The 15,272-nt window shown below is 35.5% G+C and overlaps 1 protein-coding gene across 1 annotated transcript in view; it reads right to left on the bottom strand.

Moving 5' to 3' along the window:
* Positions 1–335: 335 nt before the first annotated feature.
* CUL2 (cullin 2) overlaps positions 336–15,272 on the bottom strand; it is a gene marked incomplete at its 5' end in the record, with an annotated part of 30,036 nt that continues 15,099 nt past the window's right edge. The window contains 11 exons of the mRNA XM_010161559.1: positions 336–944; positions 5,044–5,160; positions 5,896–5,997; positions 7,464–7,666; positions 8,859–8,925; positions 10,100–10,177; positions 10,600–10,752; positions 11,248–11,334; positions 11,441–11,569; positions 11,941–12,000; positions 13,632–13,739. Coding sequence (XP_010159861.1) covers positions 813–944; positions 5,044–5,160; positions 5,896–5,997; positions 7,464–7,666; positions 8,859–8,925; positions 10,100–10,177; positions 10,600–10,752; positions 11,248–11,334; positions 11,441–11,569; positions 11,941–12,000; positions 13,632–13,739 — 1,236 coding nt within the window. The remainder of the gene's footprint in view (positions 945–5,043; positions 5,161–5,895; positions 5,998–7,463; positions 7,667–8,858; positions 8,926–10,099; positions 10,178–10,599; positions 10,753–11,247; positions 11,335–11,440; positions 11,570–11,940; positions 12,001–13,631; positions 13,740–15,272) is intronic.

The following is a 15,272-nucleotide window of genomic DNA, read 5'->3' as shown; positions in this document are numbered from 1 at the left end:
TACTTAAATCCCTTCAGATGTCTGTTAATTTTCTCTTGTAACGTATCCCTACAGTGCAAGATTAACAGACACAGGGTAGGCCTTCAAGCACTAAAGAACGTAAGTTAGCCTAATCTCAAGAAAACAAGGTGTGTACTTCACCATAAATATTTTTTTATAATCATATCAAACTTAATGTACCTGGTATTCAGTTTTATATAAATCAGTTCTGACGTCAGATCTACTTCTGAGGTTATCCAAAACCCAAATACATAACATTATTTTTCCTCTTCCAGATCTGAATAATGTTTACAGACATTTATGTTATATCCATCTCTACAATCATTCAAGACACATTATATAACTTTATTTTTTTTATTTGACAAGCAGCAGTATCATGTTTGTCTTTTTTTACATTTTAATGTAGATACAATTATTAGGTTATCTGTCATATTACAATATTTATGTGTTTCAGTTGTTTTTTTTTTCTTTTTACTTTGTCTTAAGATACATTAAAAAACATCAACTGCAAACGTGAAAGGGGAGGAAAGAAAAAAAAAAGCATGGTACCCAACCAATTTTCCACATTTCAGCAATACTTCACTCATTCTTTTAGTAAAGTTTTAAGAAATGTCATAATGACATGAGCTTGAAATATCTATAGGCATTTTCATCGACGCTCATGACATGGCACTGGTGATGTTGTAAACAGCAGAAAAACAGGGGCTGCCAAGTGACCAATTATGGAGGCACAGGCCTGCCTCTTCCCACAGGAACACACCAAACAGCGACAGCAATGATCTCCTTACAATCATACCTGCAGGATAGCAACATCATGCTACGTAACTGTACTCATCTGCAGAGGCCTGGCTTCGCTCTATGTACTGTTTGTCTATCAGAACTTCAATACACTTCTTAATCATGCTGATACTCGGGTTAAACCTAGCTCTTGATTGGCTAATTACCTGCAAAAGACAGACATGGAATTTGTGTTATTTTTATTTACAACAATTATAAATGCTACAGAAATATTCGCTAAGGGCTTTAAGGCAAATTCAGTGCACTTTTCTTTTAAAGACAGGATTAAATAAACCTGGAATAGTTCATTTATAACAATCAAGAAAGCTTCTTTATACATTACTGTCAGGACACCTTAACTGACTGCTCAGCACACAGGTTACTTTGTGTGCAGGTTAACCAGATCTTTTCAGTCCTCTTGCTTTATTTGTCACGGCGCAAATGAAGATAAATATTCAGGTTAATAAGTCATCTGATGTTAACACATCACTTTATTATTATCACACTTAAAGCAAAGTGAAAACTTGGTAAAGCCATGTGACTTTCCATGCTGGCTCTACTGACTTCTCTTCCTAGAATAGGTCCCTTTTCCTTCTGTTTATGTATTTTCATTGCCCTGGAACATTTACTTTACAGGCTCCCAAATTTTGTTTGCGATAGGTCAGTCTGCCTTGGAGATTAGATGCCTGAAGAATGTGTTAAACTTAGTTATCACAGGAAGTTTATACAACTCTGAATGGTTAAATTTCTCCTGATTGTATTTTTCAGAACTACCTCTAAAGTCGGAACACAATTTTCTTCTCGTACATCATGACTTCTGTTACCATAAAAAGATACAGAAGACATTTTCATTTGATAAGGATTTGTGAAACCTGTGTTTTCTTTATAGCATTAAAAGGCACGTTTACAGACATGTAAACATGTGCATAGCAAATAAGTTCTGTTTCATCTAACTTCTAGCCCATGTAATGCTGTATACCTGGTCCTGGAAGGCACTCGAACTGCTCAACTGCCTGGAAGGTGTAAACAGAGCCCTCCTACCACTGACTTCCTTTCCTGTACGATTTGAGACAACCAGGATGAACATCTCTTTCTTCAGTCACTGCAGACAGCCTTACAATTTGTCAAGTTCCATCTGGCTATGCTGGAACTTTGTAATACAAACAGTAGACAATTATTTATGGTAAAACCAAATCTATATATGCTTTGTGGAAGAAACTACCACTGCAGGCAAAACTTCACATGTCTCTCAATAGTTCTCAGATTTGCCCATTCTCTTGTAGAGAATAGGAGAAAATGGTGCATAGTAACAGAACATCATACCTATTAGCTTGGAAAGTTTTTCAAACAAAAAGCGCCTTACTGCTAAAGTGTCACAATGTATTTTGCCTGTAGTTTCTCATTTGTTCTGTAAATAAAGTGATTTTTATTTCAGCTGGATTTCCTGTTTTCTTTACAACTTCTCGTGGCTGGCTTTGTCCCAGCTCTAGAGCTTGCTGGAGGCCTCTGTCAGCCAACAGCACTCACCAGGTAGAACTCACCCAGCAAAGCAAACACTCAAGAAGAATGAGTTTTGTTGGGCCAGCAGCCAAGGGTCTGGTATGTTCCACAGCAGTACAAATGAGGAGAAAAAGTTGGTGCTAACAAGCTAATAGATCTGCTCAGATTTCACCTAACTTTGGCCCTACACTCAACTGACTGTGATCATCATACTCCATGTATTTATTTACTTAGAGCAGAGAGAATGAAAGATAGAATTTTGTATTGGTAAGGGGTTTTTTTTGTTTTGGTTTTGTTTTATCAAAGATAATACAAATGAGAAGGATGGACAGAAATACCAGATGGTCAGAGTAAAAAAATATTCCTGGAAGGACTGCATTGACCTTTCCCTTCCACTAGTCCCACTGACCTTAATTCATTCTAAGGGAAAAGCGACCGCATCCTGCAAGTGACAGCAGCATGGAGTTAGAAGTAAAACTATCAGGGCACACCTAACACAATTAACAATTCAGCAGAGAGCACACACTGACATGTACAGGTCTACCTGCATATGCCCTGAGTATTTCCATGGACACATCACCCTACATGAAACGTGTGGTGCAGTAGTCTAGCTGTTAGAATCAGAGCTAACTACGTGAAGGCTAAGAGTCTTTCAATCATATCTCTAACAACAGTATAATCCTGCCCTTGTATCTCAGAAAAAAATACTTATGAGTCAAGAAAATATTAACCATTCATAGTAAACATACTTTCTTTCAAAAGATGTACTTACACCTCAAGAAGTCACGAAATTTTAAGTAGTTATATATAAGTACATAAGCATCATGATAAAAATTACAATGTCACTGTAATTAGTAACAATATTAAAAAATTAATCAGTATTGCAAGAAATAAAAAGGCTCTTAACAGTAAAGCAAATCTTACTACAAGGTTAACAGGGAAAAAAAAGGAAGTTGGACAGTGAAGTAGTCAGTTATACATACACTAAAAGTTTAACAGAAGTGATGGTTATTAATTTTTTAATAAAGGTCAGTCTAGTGAGAAAGCTGTGCATGTTCAGCTCAGAACCACCTGGAAGTTTGGCTTTATTCTTGCAACACAAAGCAAAGCTACTGAGCTCAGTGCAGACATACCTAGGTAAAACTCCCACTAAACACCAGATTTTCATCTTTGTGTTTAAGCATTAACTACACGAAAGTATGTTTCCCCACAGTCTGCTCTAAAAAATGGCAATAATTTCTGAAGTGGCTACAAGAACATCTGTATCACAGCCCATAGAGAAGACACCTAACACCTTAAAGAATCAAGCTCAGGTCCCAGTAACAATCAAAATATCCAACTTGCTTGCAAAGAATGAAAAAGCTCTTGTTGCTAATAGTCCATACTACTCTGCAAGACTATTCCAAGAGCAAAACGCAGCAGAAGCACGTCAGATAGTGCCTCCTGAGTTAAACAAAGGAAAAAGCAACCAGAAAGACTGTTTGATTTCCAAAATATAAAAATCTGTGATCTATTCCACCCTCATAAACTGGTCCTCAAGCAAAGTACACGTTGAAAACCTTTTCTAAGTATTTTAGAGTACGGAGAAAAAAGTATTTTCAAAGACAAAGCAGAGCTTGTCTACCACCTTCCAGTTTTAGCTGTATATTCTTGCAGGATTTAACCATAAGTGCAAGGATGATTTAAGTAACAGGAAGGCAAATAACCAAAGATTTTGAGAAGTAGTCAGGACCTACACTGCCTCATCTTTTAGATATTCAAAATCAGATTTCTTAAATTAAGCTTGCTTTCGGACTAGGTGTGTACAAGCAATACACTTCAATATCGAGTACTTTTTCAATGTCCAAAACCTTTAAGATGTCTCACATTGCAAGTTCTGGGCTTACAAGCTCTCAGTGGCTGCTTTTTTTTGTTAGGAAATAAAAATAAAGTGGTGGGTATGGTAAACTGTTTCCCCCTTCAGAAGACAGAAGGCATACAGCTGATCTCAAAATGACTGAATGCCTCTCCATCTCCATGCCCAAAATGGTCCAGTAAATCAGGAATCTTGATTCCCTCTCCCACCATGCGCTCTGAGGCTATCCAGCAAGGCAAAGGAGCCACATGAATGAATTAGACTGAACAATGAATGCCTTGGAAGGCTGAGAAAACTAAAACTGGGAACTGGTTGGTAGGAGCAAAGGTTAGGTTAGAATAAGAAATACAATTAGTCAGGCAATTACCACAGATGGGAAAGTGGGAGAAAACCAAAGTAAAATAGCACTCCCTTCCCAGCCAGTCTGTGACAGTTTGCAGATTGTTCATCTAGAAACTAAAAAAATCAAGATAACTGTACAGCTAAACAAACAAGGGAGATTAGGAAGAGCATGTCTATATCCACAAGCAACTTTTAAAGTTTAAGCCATGAATTAAGCTCAAAATTGGCTAAGACCTTCGGTGGAAATTCCATTCCTAGAATATCCACATTCAGGATTTCAACTGAATCTATAGCTCTGATTGTTGCAGGATATGACATCTGTCGGCATCGGACCAGCCAACAGGAAAGAGCAAGCACAGAAGCACTGAATTGTGCCAAGACACATTGACAGGATTGAGGGATCACAGCTAATGCTCCAGTACTGCAGCTCAAAGTGGACTCCAATGAAATTCTCACTAATACCACTGAAGTTTTAGTTTTGACACAGGAGAGTCTTGTGGTCAGATGTTTTACTCAAGTATCCTGAAGATTTTCATCAAGACATGTTTAAGAAGAGGATTTCATCTTACCTCCTGAATAAGAGCATTATGTCGCAACACTTTACGTGCTTTCATGATACGGACAATAGCAGCTTGAAGATACATTTTTCTGTCTTCATCTACAGCACTTCTGGTCTGCTCCATCTCCTGTGATATAGGAAGAACAGGAACACTTAAAATATAATAAGATCAATAAATGCTTCATAAGAATTATCTTGAATCTATAGTTTTTACTTCATTAAAAGTGGTCAATTAATACAAAAATCTAGGTGAAGTTCAATTCCAGGCAAAATACTTCCATAAATCAAGAATACCAAGTTTCATGGAAGTCAGCAGGATGGTAGGAGACAGACATCCAAACCAGCGTTTCTGCTATGGAGAAAGGCAGGCAGAATTTACTGTAATGTAATGAGCTTGCAAGCACATATGTCTCTTGTAAAAAATCTTATGCCTTAGGAGACAGAGTGTTGACAATCTGTGTTCCCCCTGGAGTTAATTTTAGTTGACAAAGGACACTTAACCACAGGAAAACAAATCGGTTCTGCTGTTCTTGGAATAAGTTGCTTTTATAAACATCACCGACAAAACAGTCTCATTAGATAAGACAAGCTAAATGTCAATCCCATTTGGTACAAGAGGAATAACTCTTGTTCCTCTTTCTCTTCCTCTTTCTTATTCGTTATTCCATCTTTTCCTGCTTATATTTTAAGCACAAAAAAATTGCAGTGCTTAAGCTTTCAACCTGAACAATTTCTTTACAATGATGTAACTCTTACACAGGGACTCTTTACATCTGCTTACACCAACCTACCACAGTTAATTCAGTTTCAGAAAAATAAGCTTCCTAAGCCGCTCAAGAGAGAAACACCAAAGAACACTTGCCTGTGGCGTGTCTTTCTGCATGGATGTAGTAATTTTAAATTTTGTTCGTTTACTGCTGAAGTTCATATTTAATGAAAACGTAGACTCTGTCTCTATATCTTCCTGCAATAAAGAATCTTTTTAAAAAATCAGAAATGGGAGGAGAAAACAATAAAAATTTACTTTGAGAAGGGGCTTGCTTACATACAAACAATATCAGAAGATTTGTAGGTGGAAATTCTAAAATGCCATGTGAACCAGGTCAATTTTTTGAGCTGAAGTTTAACTAACCTAGAAATCAAGTCTATTTCAGGAAATACTATGAACTCTGACACACATGGATATTGTTAACAAGTCAACATGATTAAAGCAATTTCTGATTTAATACTTCGACAGCTTATCTTAAGTTGCAAACACTCTCCATTTAAACTCAATTTCTCCCTTCAAAGAAAGTAGGATTTACATTTATTTACAGTAGATGCTGGGGACAGCGAGCTGTTGCTTTCACAACTGTTACTAACGTTGCCTTCCAGAAGAGAAGGAAAAACCATCTAAGCACTTCATTATCTTGTAGCAGAAACAGTTGACCAGCTGCAACTTCTACAGAGTTTCACATCTATCTGTATATTTTTCTATTTTTTTTTTCTTGTCAGAATCTCAATTCTTCTCCTTACACATAAGAGTCCACTTCTTTCAATAAATCACAGAATCATAGAATGGTTTGGGTTGGAAGGGACCTTAAAGATCATCCTGTTCCAACCCCCCTGCCATGGGCAGGGACACCCCCCAACAGACCAGGTTGCTCAAACCCTCACCCAGCCTGGCCTTGAAGACAGCCAGGGATGGGGCATCCACACCTTCTCTGGGCAACCTGTGCCAGTGCCTCACCACCATCTCTGTGAATAAATGCTAACTATACCAGCAGTCCAAACATCTTTACAATCAACTACGAGGATGGCCTAACTGATCTTTGCAGTTTCCAGGCATAAGTCTGTACACGTATTACCAATTTCCAGCAGAATAAAGTAACAGGGCTTCTTAGACTTTGGAATCTTGCCAAACCATGGCTGCCTTAAGCACAAGTGCTTCAGTAAACACAGCCAATATTTATCTAAATATGCACTCAAAACAATATTAATACTAATTTTATATTCTGCAACAAATATTCTTTATTATAATATTTTATAATATCCAGGCATACTATAGAAAAATTAACATGAAAGGGCAAAGATCAATGGCTTTAAGAAATGTAAGCTAACATTAAATTTTAGGACTACTGCGTTTACATTGTTGAGTATAAACCAAAATAAATTGTGTGTTGTGCAGGAACTCAAGCATAATTCCAATGCTTTTGGCAAAATCTTTGCTGGTACTTTTTTTCCCCCCTTAAAAAAACCCAACAACAAATTTACAATTACATATAATCATATATTATTTATAATTTTCAAATATGTAGTTGTTCACAAGGGTCAATAGTAAGAGTTTAGGAAAAAAGCAAACAGATGTTTTTTACATTGAAGAAACCCTCAAGAATTAGTAGAATCACAAGACTGAAAACATGAAACTTTTTTTGTATCCTTACTGCATACCTTGTCAGAGTCATGGTTGATCATTTTGACATCAAGCAAGGATTTGATGGTTTTTGTCAGTTCCTTCTCATTCATTTGTGTGCTATCCTCAAGCTCCTTGTAGCTGACCGTTTCACTGTTGTTGAAGGCAAGCAGCACTGCCATTTGGTATGTTGTCACCATGGCTACATAAGGTTTGCACAAATAATTCATTTTTACTTCACCTGTAACGATAAAACCAGGATTTTATAAACTGATAGAATGTGCTGAGAAGTCATCTGAAGCCTAACTACTAAGCTCCTCGTACATTCCCAGATATTCAATTCAGACCCAAGTATGCACTTAACCACTGAATAAGAAGATGAAAACTGACATTGTGAATTTATGCACATAGAATGTGGTCTGCAGCATAAATAACACTGATTATGAATGCTCTAACAGTGGTGATTTCAAGAAAAAAAGAACAGAAACACACAGTGTTGAATTTGACTAATGTAATATAATTTATATTAATAAAAAAAAGGAAATACCAAATAGCCTCCACACATCGCAATGCAGAAACTTCAATTAGTAACAGCTTACAACCAACCACAGAACTGCAATTACATGAAAGTTGTTCCAAGGAAAGATTTAAGAACAAAATAAAACACTTGTCCAGTAAAATTTTTCACAATATTCTTACTTTCTTTAAATTAACCTGAAATAAAAAGTAAAAAAAAAAAAGAAAAATGCACTGAAGAAATCTGCCCGAAAGCAGATTCAGGTTTTTCTGTGTGAAGGCAGGTATGAGTTAACACTAACATTCTATTATCACAACTAAATTTTCATTACATTATATTGTACTCTAGTCTGGTTTTCCCCTCCACATAACACGTTGTGGTGCTCAGCCGTTAAAGCCTGATACTGAAAGCACTTGAAATTAAATACTATGATTGAGTGATACTTACTTAACTAAGCTACAGTTTTACACATCTAAGATGTTTTAACATATATTTCTACATAGCAAACAACCATAAGAAAAAATATGTATTTACTTAGACATTTACATATCTGAGTGAAAGAGTATAATAGACATTATTAAAATTATTTAATATTCGGCTAAGGGACATTTGATACGACAGAAACAATTCCAAGACAATTGTTAACAACTCAGGAGCTCTGCAGTGCTGTTTTGTAGTTAAGAATGCCCAACTTCAGTTCTACTTGGATTTAATAAATCACAGGTAACATATGCATGTTTACAAAACAAATTTTTGAAATACTAAACAGCAAATTTAAATTTATATTGCAAAATAAGTCAGTTGAGTTTATATGCCACATGTTCTGACTCCAAAGTCTGTTGCCATTTGAGAAGGACTTTTAACAAATAATTGTCAGTTGTATAGAGCATAAGTTTATCAAAGTAATTATTTTTACCTGTACAGAGATAGTGTAACCAAGTAAGCTTCCTTCCACTAAAATGCTGACTGTAAAATAATTCAAACTGCAAAAGAAAATGAACTTCAATTAGTCACACGAATAACTACTTACAGTAGTTTATTATCACACTACCACCCCAGTGAAGGAATACTGGTTTTATGTTCACCACACTGGATGCAAACATTGTGGATCAATTCATGACAGCATTTTCCTTTAGAAGATGGGCGATGGACTGATCACCAGTCATCTACTGAACTACTTGAAAATATTAACATATTACTTGATGACTAAATCAAAATTATTGTTGACATTCATACTCTCAAAAGCATAAAATACTGTAGTTAACAGTGTTCCCAAAAGTATCAACTCTACTAAATGTAAAAGAATTTCTGCGAGGTTTTAGCAATAAATCTGAGTAGGTTTTATTATTCTGTTCCTTCCAATTTTATATAAAAACAAGTGTATTTACATTTTTTCACCTTGGTAAAATCATTCTGTATTCTATGGCTTTGATTTCTTATTTAAAATCAATTCAGGAAATTCACTGTACTAAGGGTTTTTTTTTAACAACATCCTTCAAAAACCATGAACTTCTAGTTAACAGGCATTTCCCAGTCAGCTACACATTGACTTCCATGAGGAATCTCATCTTACATTCCTGAACCCATCTTCAGGGAAATTTCAGAAGAACAAGCCTGAAAGTGGGGACAGTTCTTGCCACCTTCCAATCTGGGTTTGAGGCTAGATACAACTACACAGTTTGCAAACATCTCAGAATCACAAAGTCACTACAGCTCCTGGAATTTATGGTGAAGACTTCCAAAATCTATTTTCACAAAGCACACATTTATGATTTAGGAAGTAACATTTCAAAGTTGTGCTGACACACAAAAATTGAAGCACCCCTTCAAAATCAATATTTTAAAAATCTTATATGCAAAACTAGCATCAGTAGTAATGCTAACTTCTTCCCTTCTTTTCTTGCTTGTCATTATGAGAAGTGCTACATTGGTCATTCTGGAAAATATTTTGTCCTGATATTTAAATTATACATACACAAATATATAGCAGAACAGGAATATGACCTTTCCAAATTTCACATGGACTGGATAAAAGGACAGCCATGATTTACAAACAAAATAAAGCAGCTCAGGTTTCTCTCTGTTAGAGTGACCATTTTTTATTTGGAGTTATTTTACATTTTCCACATGTTTACAAGAAGCCTCCTACTAACCTACCATCTGTACACTTTTTTCCAGTTCCTGAGGAATTGCAAATGTAGAAGAAGGAGCCTGAGTTAGAGGCCATGCACCAGCCTAAAGGCAGCAGGAAAAATAAAAGCATTAACATTTTCATACAATATATACATCAAGAAAAATAACACTATGAAACAGATCTTTGATGCATACTATGTCATAAGACATAATACGTCTTGTATGTCTATATGTAAAATAAGACATTCAATTTAGACCAGAAGTTTTATTCCTTATTTTCTACTACTCAGTATATGCATGCCCCACTGAGGTATTAACTCATGGCAGCAACACAAGGTGTTTTACATCACTATTGTTTAGTATGTGAGTGAGTTAATTTAAGGAAGAAAAACTAGGAAAATAAATTATTCCAGTGATCACAAGGTGCCAGTTTCCATATGAGAAGTTAGAAAAACTGTTCACTTGTTATCAAAACACAAAAATTAAGTACAAATAACTCAACAGTAATAAACATACATTAGTACCTGTAGAACATATATCTGAAAACTAATTCCCAAATCTATAATGGTGTCCTGGTTTTTGATAAAGTTGTTGAATTTATTGTTGAGATCAGCACTAACACTCATGTCTGTATACATTCGATGGAGCTTGCTGGTAAATTCATAACCACAGGCTTGCTGCAAAGAAATATTGTAACAGGTTTCACAGTGAAAAGAGTACATGTGGTATAACTATCCACATTCACTACTAAAATATGAAAATCTGGTCAGCAGAAGTGTTATGTTTACTGAGACCACTAGTCACAACAGAAAACAAACAATCAGATAACTATCAGATTTACCTTAGTTTCACTTTCTATACATTGATTTATATGAACAGTGTTATTGTATAAAATTGAAAGATAGTGCTAGTTTATGGAAGTTCTTGATACTTTCATAATGTAAACAATTATTGAACAAAATTAATAAAACTACCCAAAACTTCATAAAAATCTCAAATGCAAGTGATACCGGGCCATACATCTTTCACAGACTACCAAGAAATTGGGTTTCCCCTTTCAGCTACTGGAAAAAGGTTCCACCGATCGTTATCTCTAGCACCCTCTGCTGCTCCCTCTCACCATTACATACACCTGTGTTGTTTTCTTCTGCATTAGAAGAACATTACATTACCTTTAGTTTATTAATCATGGCTTCTTCAGAATCCATAGACATAGACAAACCATGAATTAATCTTTTTGCCAACATTCTGGCATAGAACTGCATAAAAAAAAATCAGATATGAGGATTTTTAGAAGCATAGCCACATTCTCCAAGTATACTTTTAATGCGAACATTTTAAAGTTTATTTAATATCAAAAGTTACCTTTTGGAATACATCTTTGTCATCAATGTATTTGAAAACAGTAATGAAACTTGTAAGCTTGTCTTCTACTTCATTCTCTGTCATTCCTTTTGCTGATTTCTTCAACAAGTTGTCACAGTACTTGGCCAGCTCAAGTTAAAAAAAAAACAAACCCAAACCTACTCGTCAAGCTTGAGAACAAATGTATGCCAAGGTATTCCAAACTTCTACACAAAAAGTTAAAGCATTAAATAAGTCAGTCTATAGTGTCCTGTTCTATTACAAGGGCTGTCCTCATAGGCAGATGATGCATACCACACCCACAGAAAATACAAATTCTGTATACAAAACTACAACTGCACCAATCCTGAATACACACAAAATTTGTGTGCAGGATGTTACATAATACTCCTGGAATACATACCTGAGGCTGACTTAGTGAGAGAAATGGATATTCATGCCAATTCATTTGACTGTTACAAGAATTGTCATCATCATCTACAACAGTATTTCTCACTTACCAACTCAGGTGCTTTGCAGATCGACTTGGGCTCCCTATAGTTAACTACCGATGTCAAAGCCTACATAGGAACACAGAGCAAAGAGAAAAATGTAAATGACTTAAAACTTTCTTTCATGAGATTTGAAGAAATCAAAAAATGTTGAGGGCAAAAACCATCTGAGATGCTATAAAACTGAACTACATAAAGGGGGGGCCAAAAAAGAAACGATTAATAAAAGGGTTGGAATTGCTGCTCCGTGGGAATTTGTGTGTTGAACATTTTTAAGTTGAGATTTCAGTGAAATTGCAAAGAGTAGAGGAACAGATGTTAATTGCAGCAAGGAGAATAAATTAAGTTTTGATTAGAAACTTAAATGTAGAAGTATGAAGATTTTTGGATACAGCAATATCTGTAGTCCCAAAGTACGGATGGAAAGACACTGAGGAATAATTGTAGATAAAGCAGATTTGAGAAGCAGCACATCAGCAGCTTACACCAACAGCACGTAACCTGGAAAACATACACGGGGTGCTCACAACAGTAAGAAAGGAAAGATCAGTTTGTATTTTGACTATTTATTGTAATAAAGATCACTGAAATGAAGAATGGATGTATTTAAGGAAAAAGTACGTTGACTACGGGCCAGCAATGTAGTTGGAAGTCACATATTACTCCACCTTCTGGCACATGACATTAATTGCAACTGAGACAGAAACGTATTAAAATACCAAAATAATAATCTGTTTTAAAATATTAACTAATTATTTTCTCAGTATCACAAATACAGATGGGTAACTACTATTGAAATTATTACTGGCATCGCCATCATTATGTCTTTCCAGATTAACCCTGTCTGAAATTTATCAAAGATTAGACTATGACCCTAACCACAAACTGCAATTCCTGTAAACACAAATAAGCAATGACATGTATGCATGCATGCTATGACAGGAAATTATGGACAGGAAAATATTAAGTGTACTCTATAGGAAAAAGATACAAGGATATATCAGAAAGAGTGAGAAATTACATTGAATGTTCTTCTTTAGAGAAGGAACCACTTAATCCCTCAAGAACCCACGCATGTTTTGCAGTTATTCTGATTCTTAAAATTTATAACAATTAGAACTGTCATATTAAATACCTTCATGGCTATGCTTTTCAAAGAAAATCCCTAAACAGGCTTAACTTCAAGTGCAGTTATCTCCCGGAAAATATCAGCTATTGTGACAGTGACTGAAGTAAGGTAAGCTTCCAGGTATCCTTTGTAGTCAACTTGAAAAATCTAAACAAAGCTTCTATGTAAGTAATACTATCAGCATTCAGAGTTTAAACACTAGGGCAGCAAGCAAATTTAAGTTCAAATGCATTAACTGTTGCCAAACTTCCCAAAACCCACAATTTGTCTATTTATTATCTGCACTTAAATTTACATTACACAGGTCAGCTCCATTTTTGTGTTTTGAATTATGATAAAAAGCAAAGTTTCTTTCAGAAAACATTTAAATATTAAAGTGGTTTCCTTTGTACATCCCTTTTCCCCTAACACTGGACTGTCTTTCGTTTAGTTGCATTTTTAAACTAGACAAACTGTGTAAGAACACTATCTCTGAACATGTGTTGATGCCCTGAAGAACTCCGGTAAGCCTGAAGCAGGATCCCGGATTTTGTTTTCCAATGATTTTTGTTACTTCGTAAGTAAAAGTTACCTTGTCAAGGGCACTCATAAAGTGTTGATCACCATTCAAAACAGTGTTGATGAGTTGAACAAATTTACTATGTACTTCCAAAACTGACTCCACAAACTGAGTTGGCATCTAAAAAAGGTAGATAAACCAGAGAGCAAGTTACAGAGAACAGTAGTATTATCTACAAACATATCATAATTAGTTGTACATTTATTCCTAATTATTCTTAGGAATAGAATTTAAAATCATAGTGATTAAGTCTTTGAGAGCATTGATTTTGCATTGTTGTACTTTTACACTACTATGCTTCAGCATGTTTTGGAAATAAAAAGTCACTGGCTACATTTACTGTCCCGCTAGCAAACACAATTTTAGTCTACACTGTTCTCATGCTGTCTAATCTTTTCCATCATACCCTAAAATCCTTCATCAGCCCTTTCAAAAATCATTAATGCTAACATGTAAACACAGCAATCAAGCCACAAAGCTACTGAAATAAGCAAACTGCTGCTTCTCCTTCACACTGACTTCAGAGACAGAAAATCCAGACTAACACTTTGAATTTTCCTACACAGGACAGTTACCAATCAAATTTAGTGCACGACATTTCAGCATCACATTTTGTACCAAAATGACTAACGTGAATTGGAGGAATCCCCACGCAGACAAGCTGGCAGGTAGCAATGCAAGAGTGTGCAATGCACTGGCTGCATCACATGACTCCCCAAGTGCATTCTCACCTCACACATTAAAAATATTTTGATGAACAATTACATAATCACACAGTGGAATAAATATTTCACATTTTGCATTTATCTACAATGTTCATCATTCTCATGGCTCTGCATTCATTTCCCTGTGTAGACACTATCCTTTTGAAAGAATAAGTTCAGTAAACCTACAAATAATTTGAGAGCAAACTGTACTAAAGACTTCAGCCCATTTTCAGTATGGACACAGGAGTTAAAGAGTAATATTCCTGTGCAGTCAATAAAAGAGTGAATTTACAACAGTTTTTATCTATGTTATTACAGTCAGACACACCGGACGGCTAAAGTCACCATTCTAAAGTGAGCACAGATCTAGACAGCAGGATGTACACATGTACAAATAAAATGCCAAATGAAAGCTTGGTTTTTGGTGTCTGAACAGCAATGCTGGAGGAACAAAAATGGAATTGAGTAATTTAAATACATATGCACTGAAAAAAGTTTAACACGTTTTAGTAAAATAATTAAGTTGCAGTATTTTCAGAAATTACATGAAAATATGAGACCACAAAGCCATTAGTGAAAAATACCACACTGAAATCAGGACAGGATGTCAAGTCTTTACAAATAACATGTAATTAGACTAAATGGAATAACTGGTTCCTAACGTACCACAACAGCAAATGCCACTGACTTCAGAGAAATTCAGGAAAAAAATTCATACACGGAACAAAAGGACCTACTTGCCGTGACAGCATTAAACAAACAACGAGAAACATCCAGCTGTAGTTGTTTCTGGTTAGATCACAACAATCAACTCTCAGGATAGGTATGTGTTGCACAGCTAAGTGTGCTGATCAGAAGTTACAATTTATCCATAATGTTCTAAACCGATTTCGTATCGACAAAATTAAAAAAACCCAGAATAGACTAAAAAGAAAAGGGTAAACAT

Source organism: Eurypyga helias, unplaced genomic scaffold (assembly GCF_000690775.1).
Source record: "Eurypyga helias isolate BGI_N326 unplaced genomic scaffold, ASM69077v1 scaffold11951, whole genome shotgun sequence".
In the NCBI taxonomy this organism is placed as follows: Eukaryota; Metazoa; Chordata; class Aves; order Eurypygiformes; family Eurypygidae; genus Eurypyga; species Eurypyga helias.
Note: the sequence above shows the minus strand (reverse complement) of the source record. Positions and strands in the feature narration are given on the sequence as shown.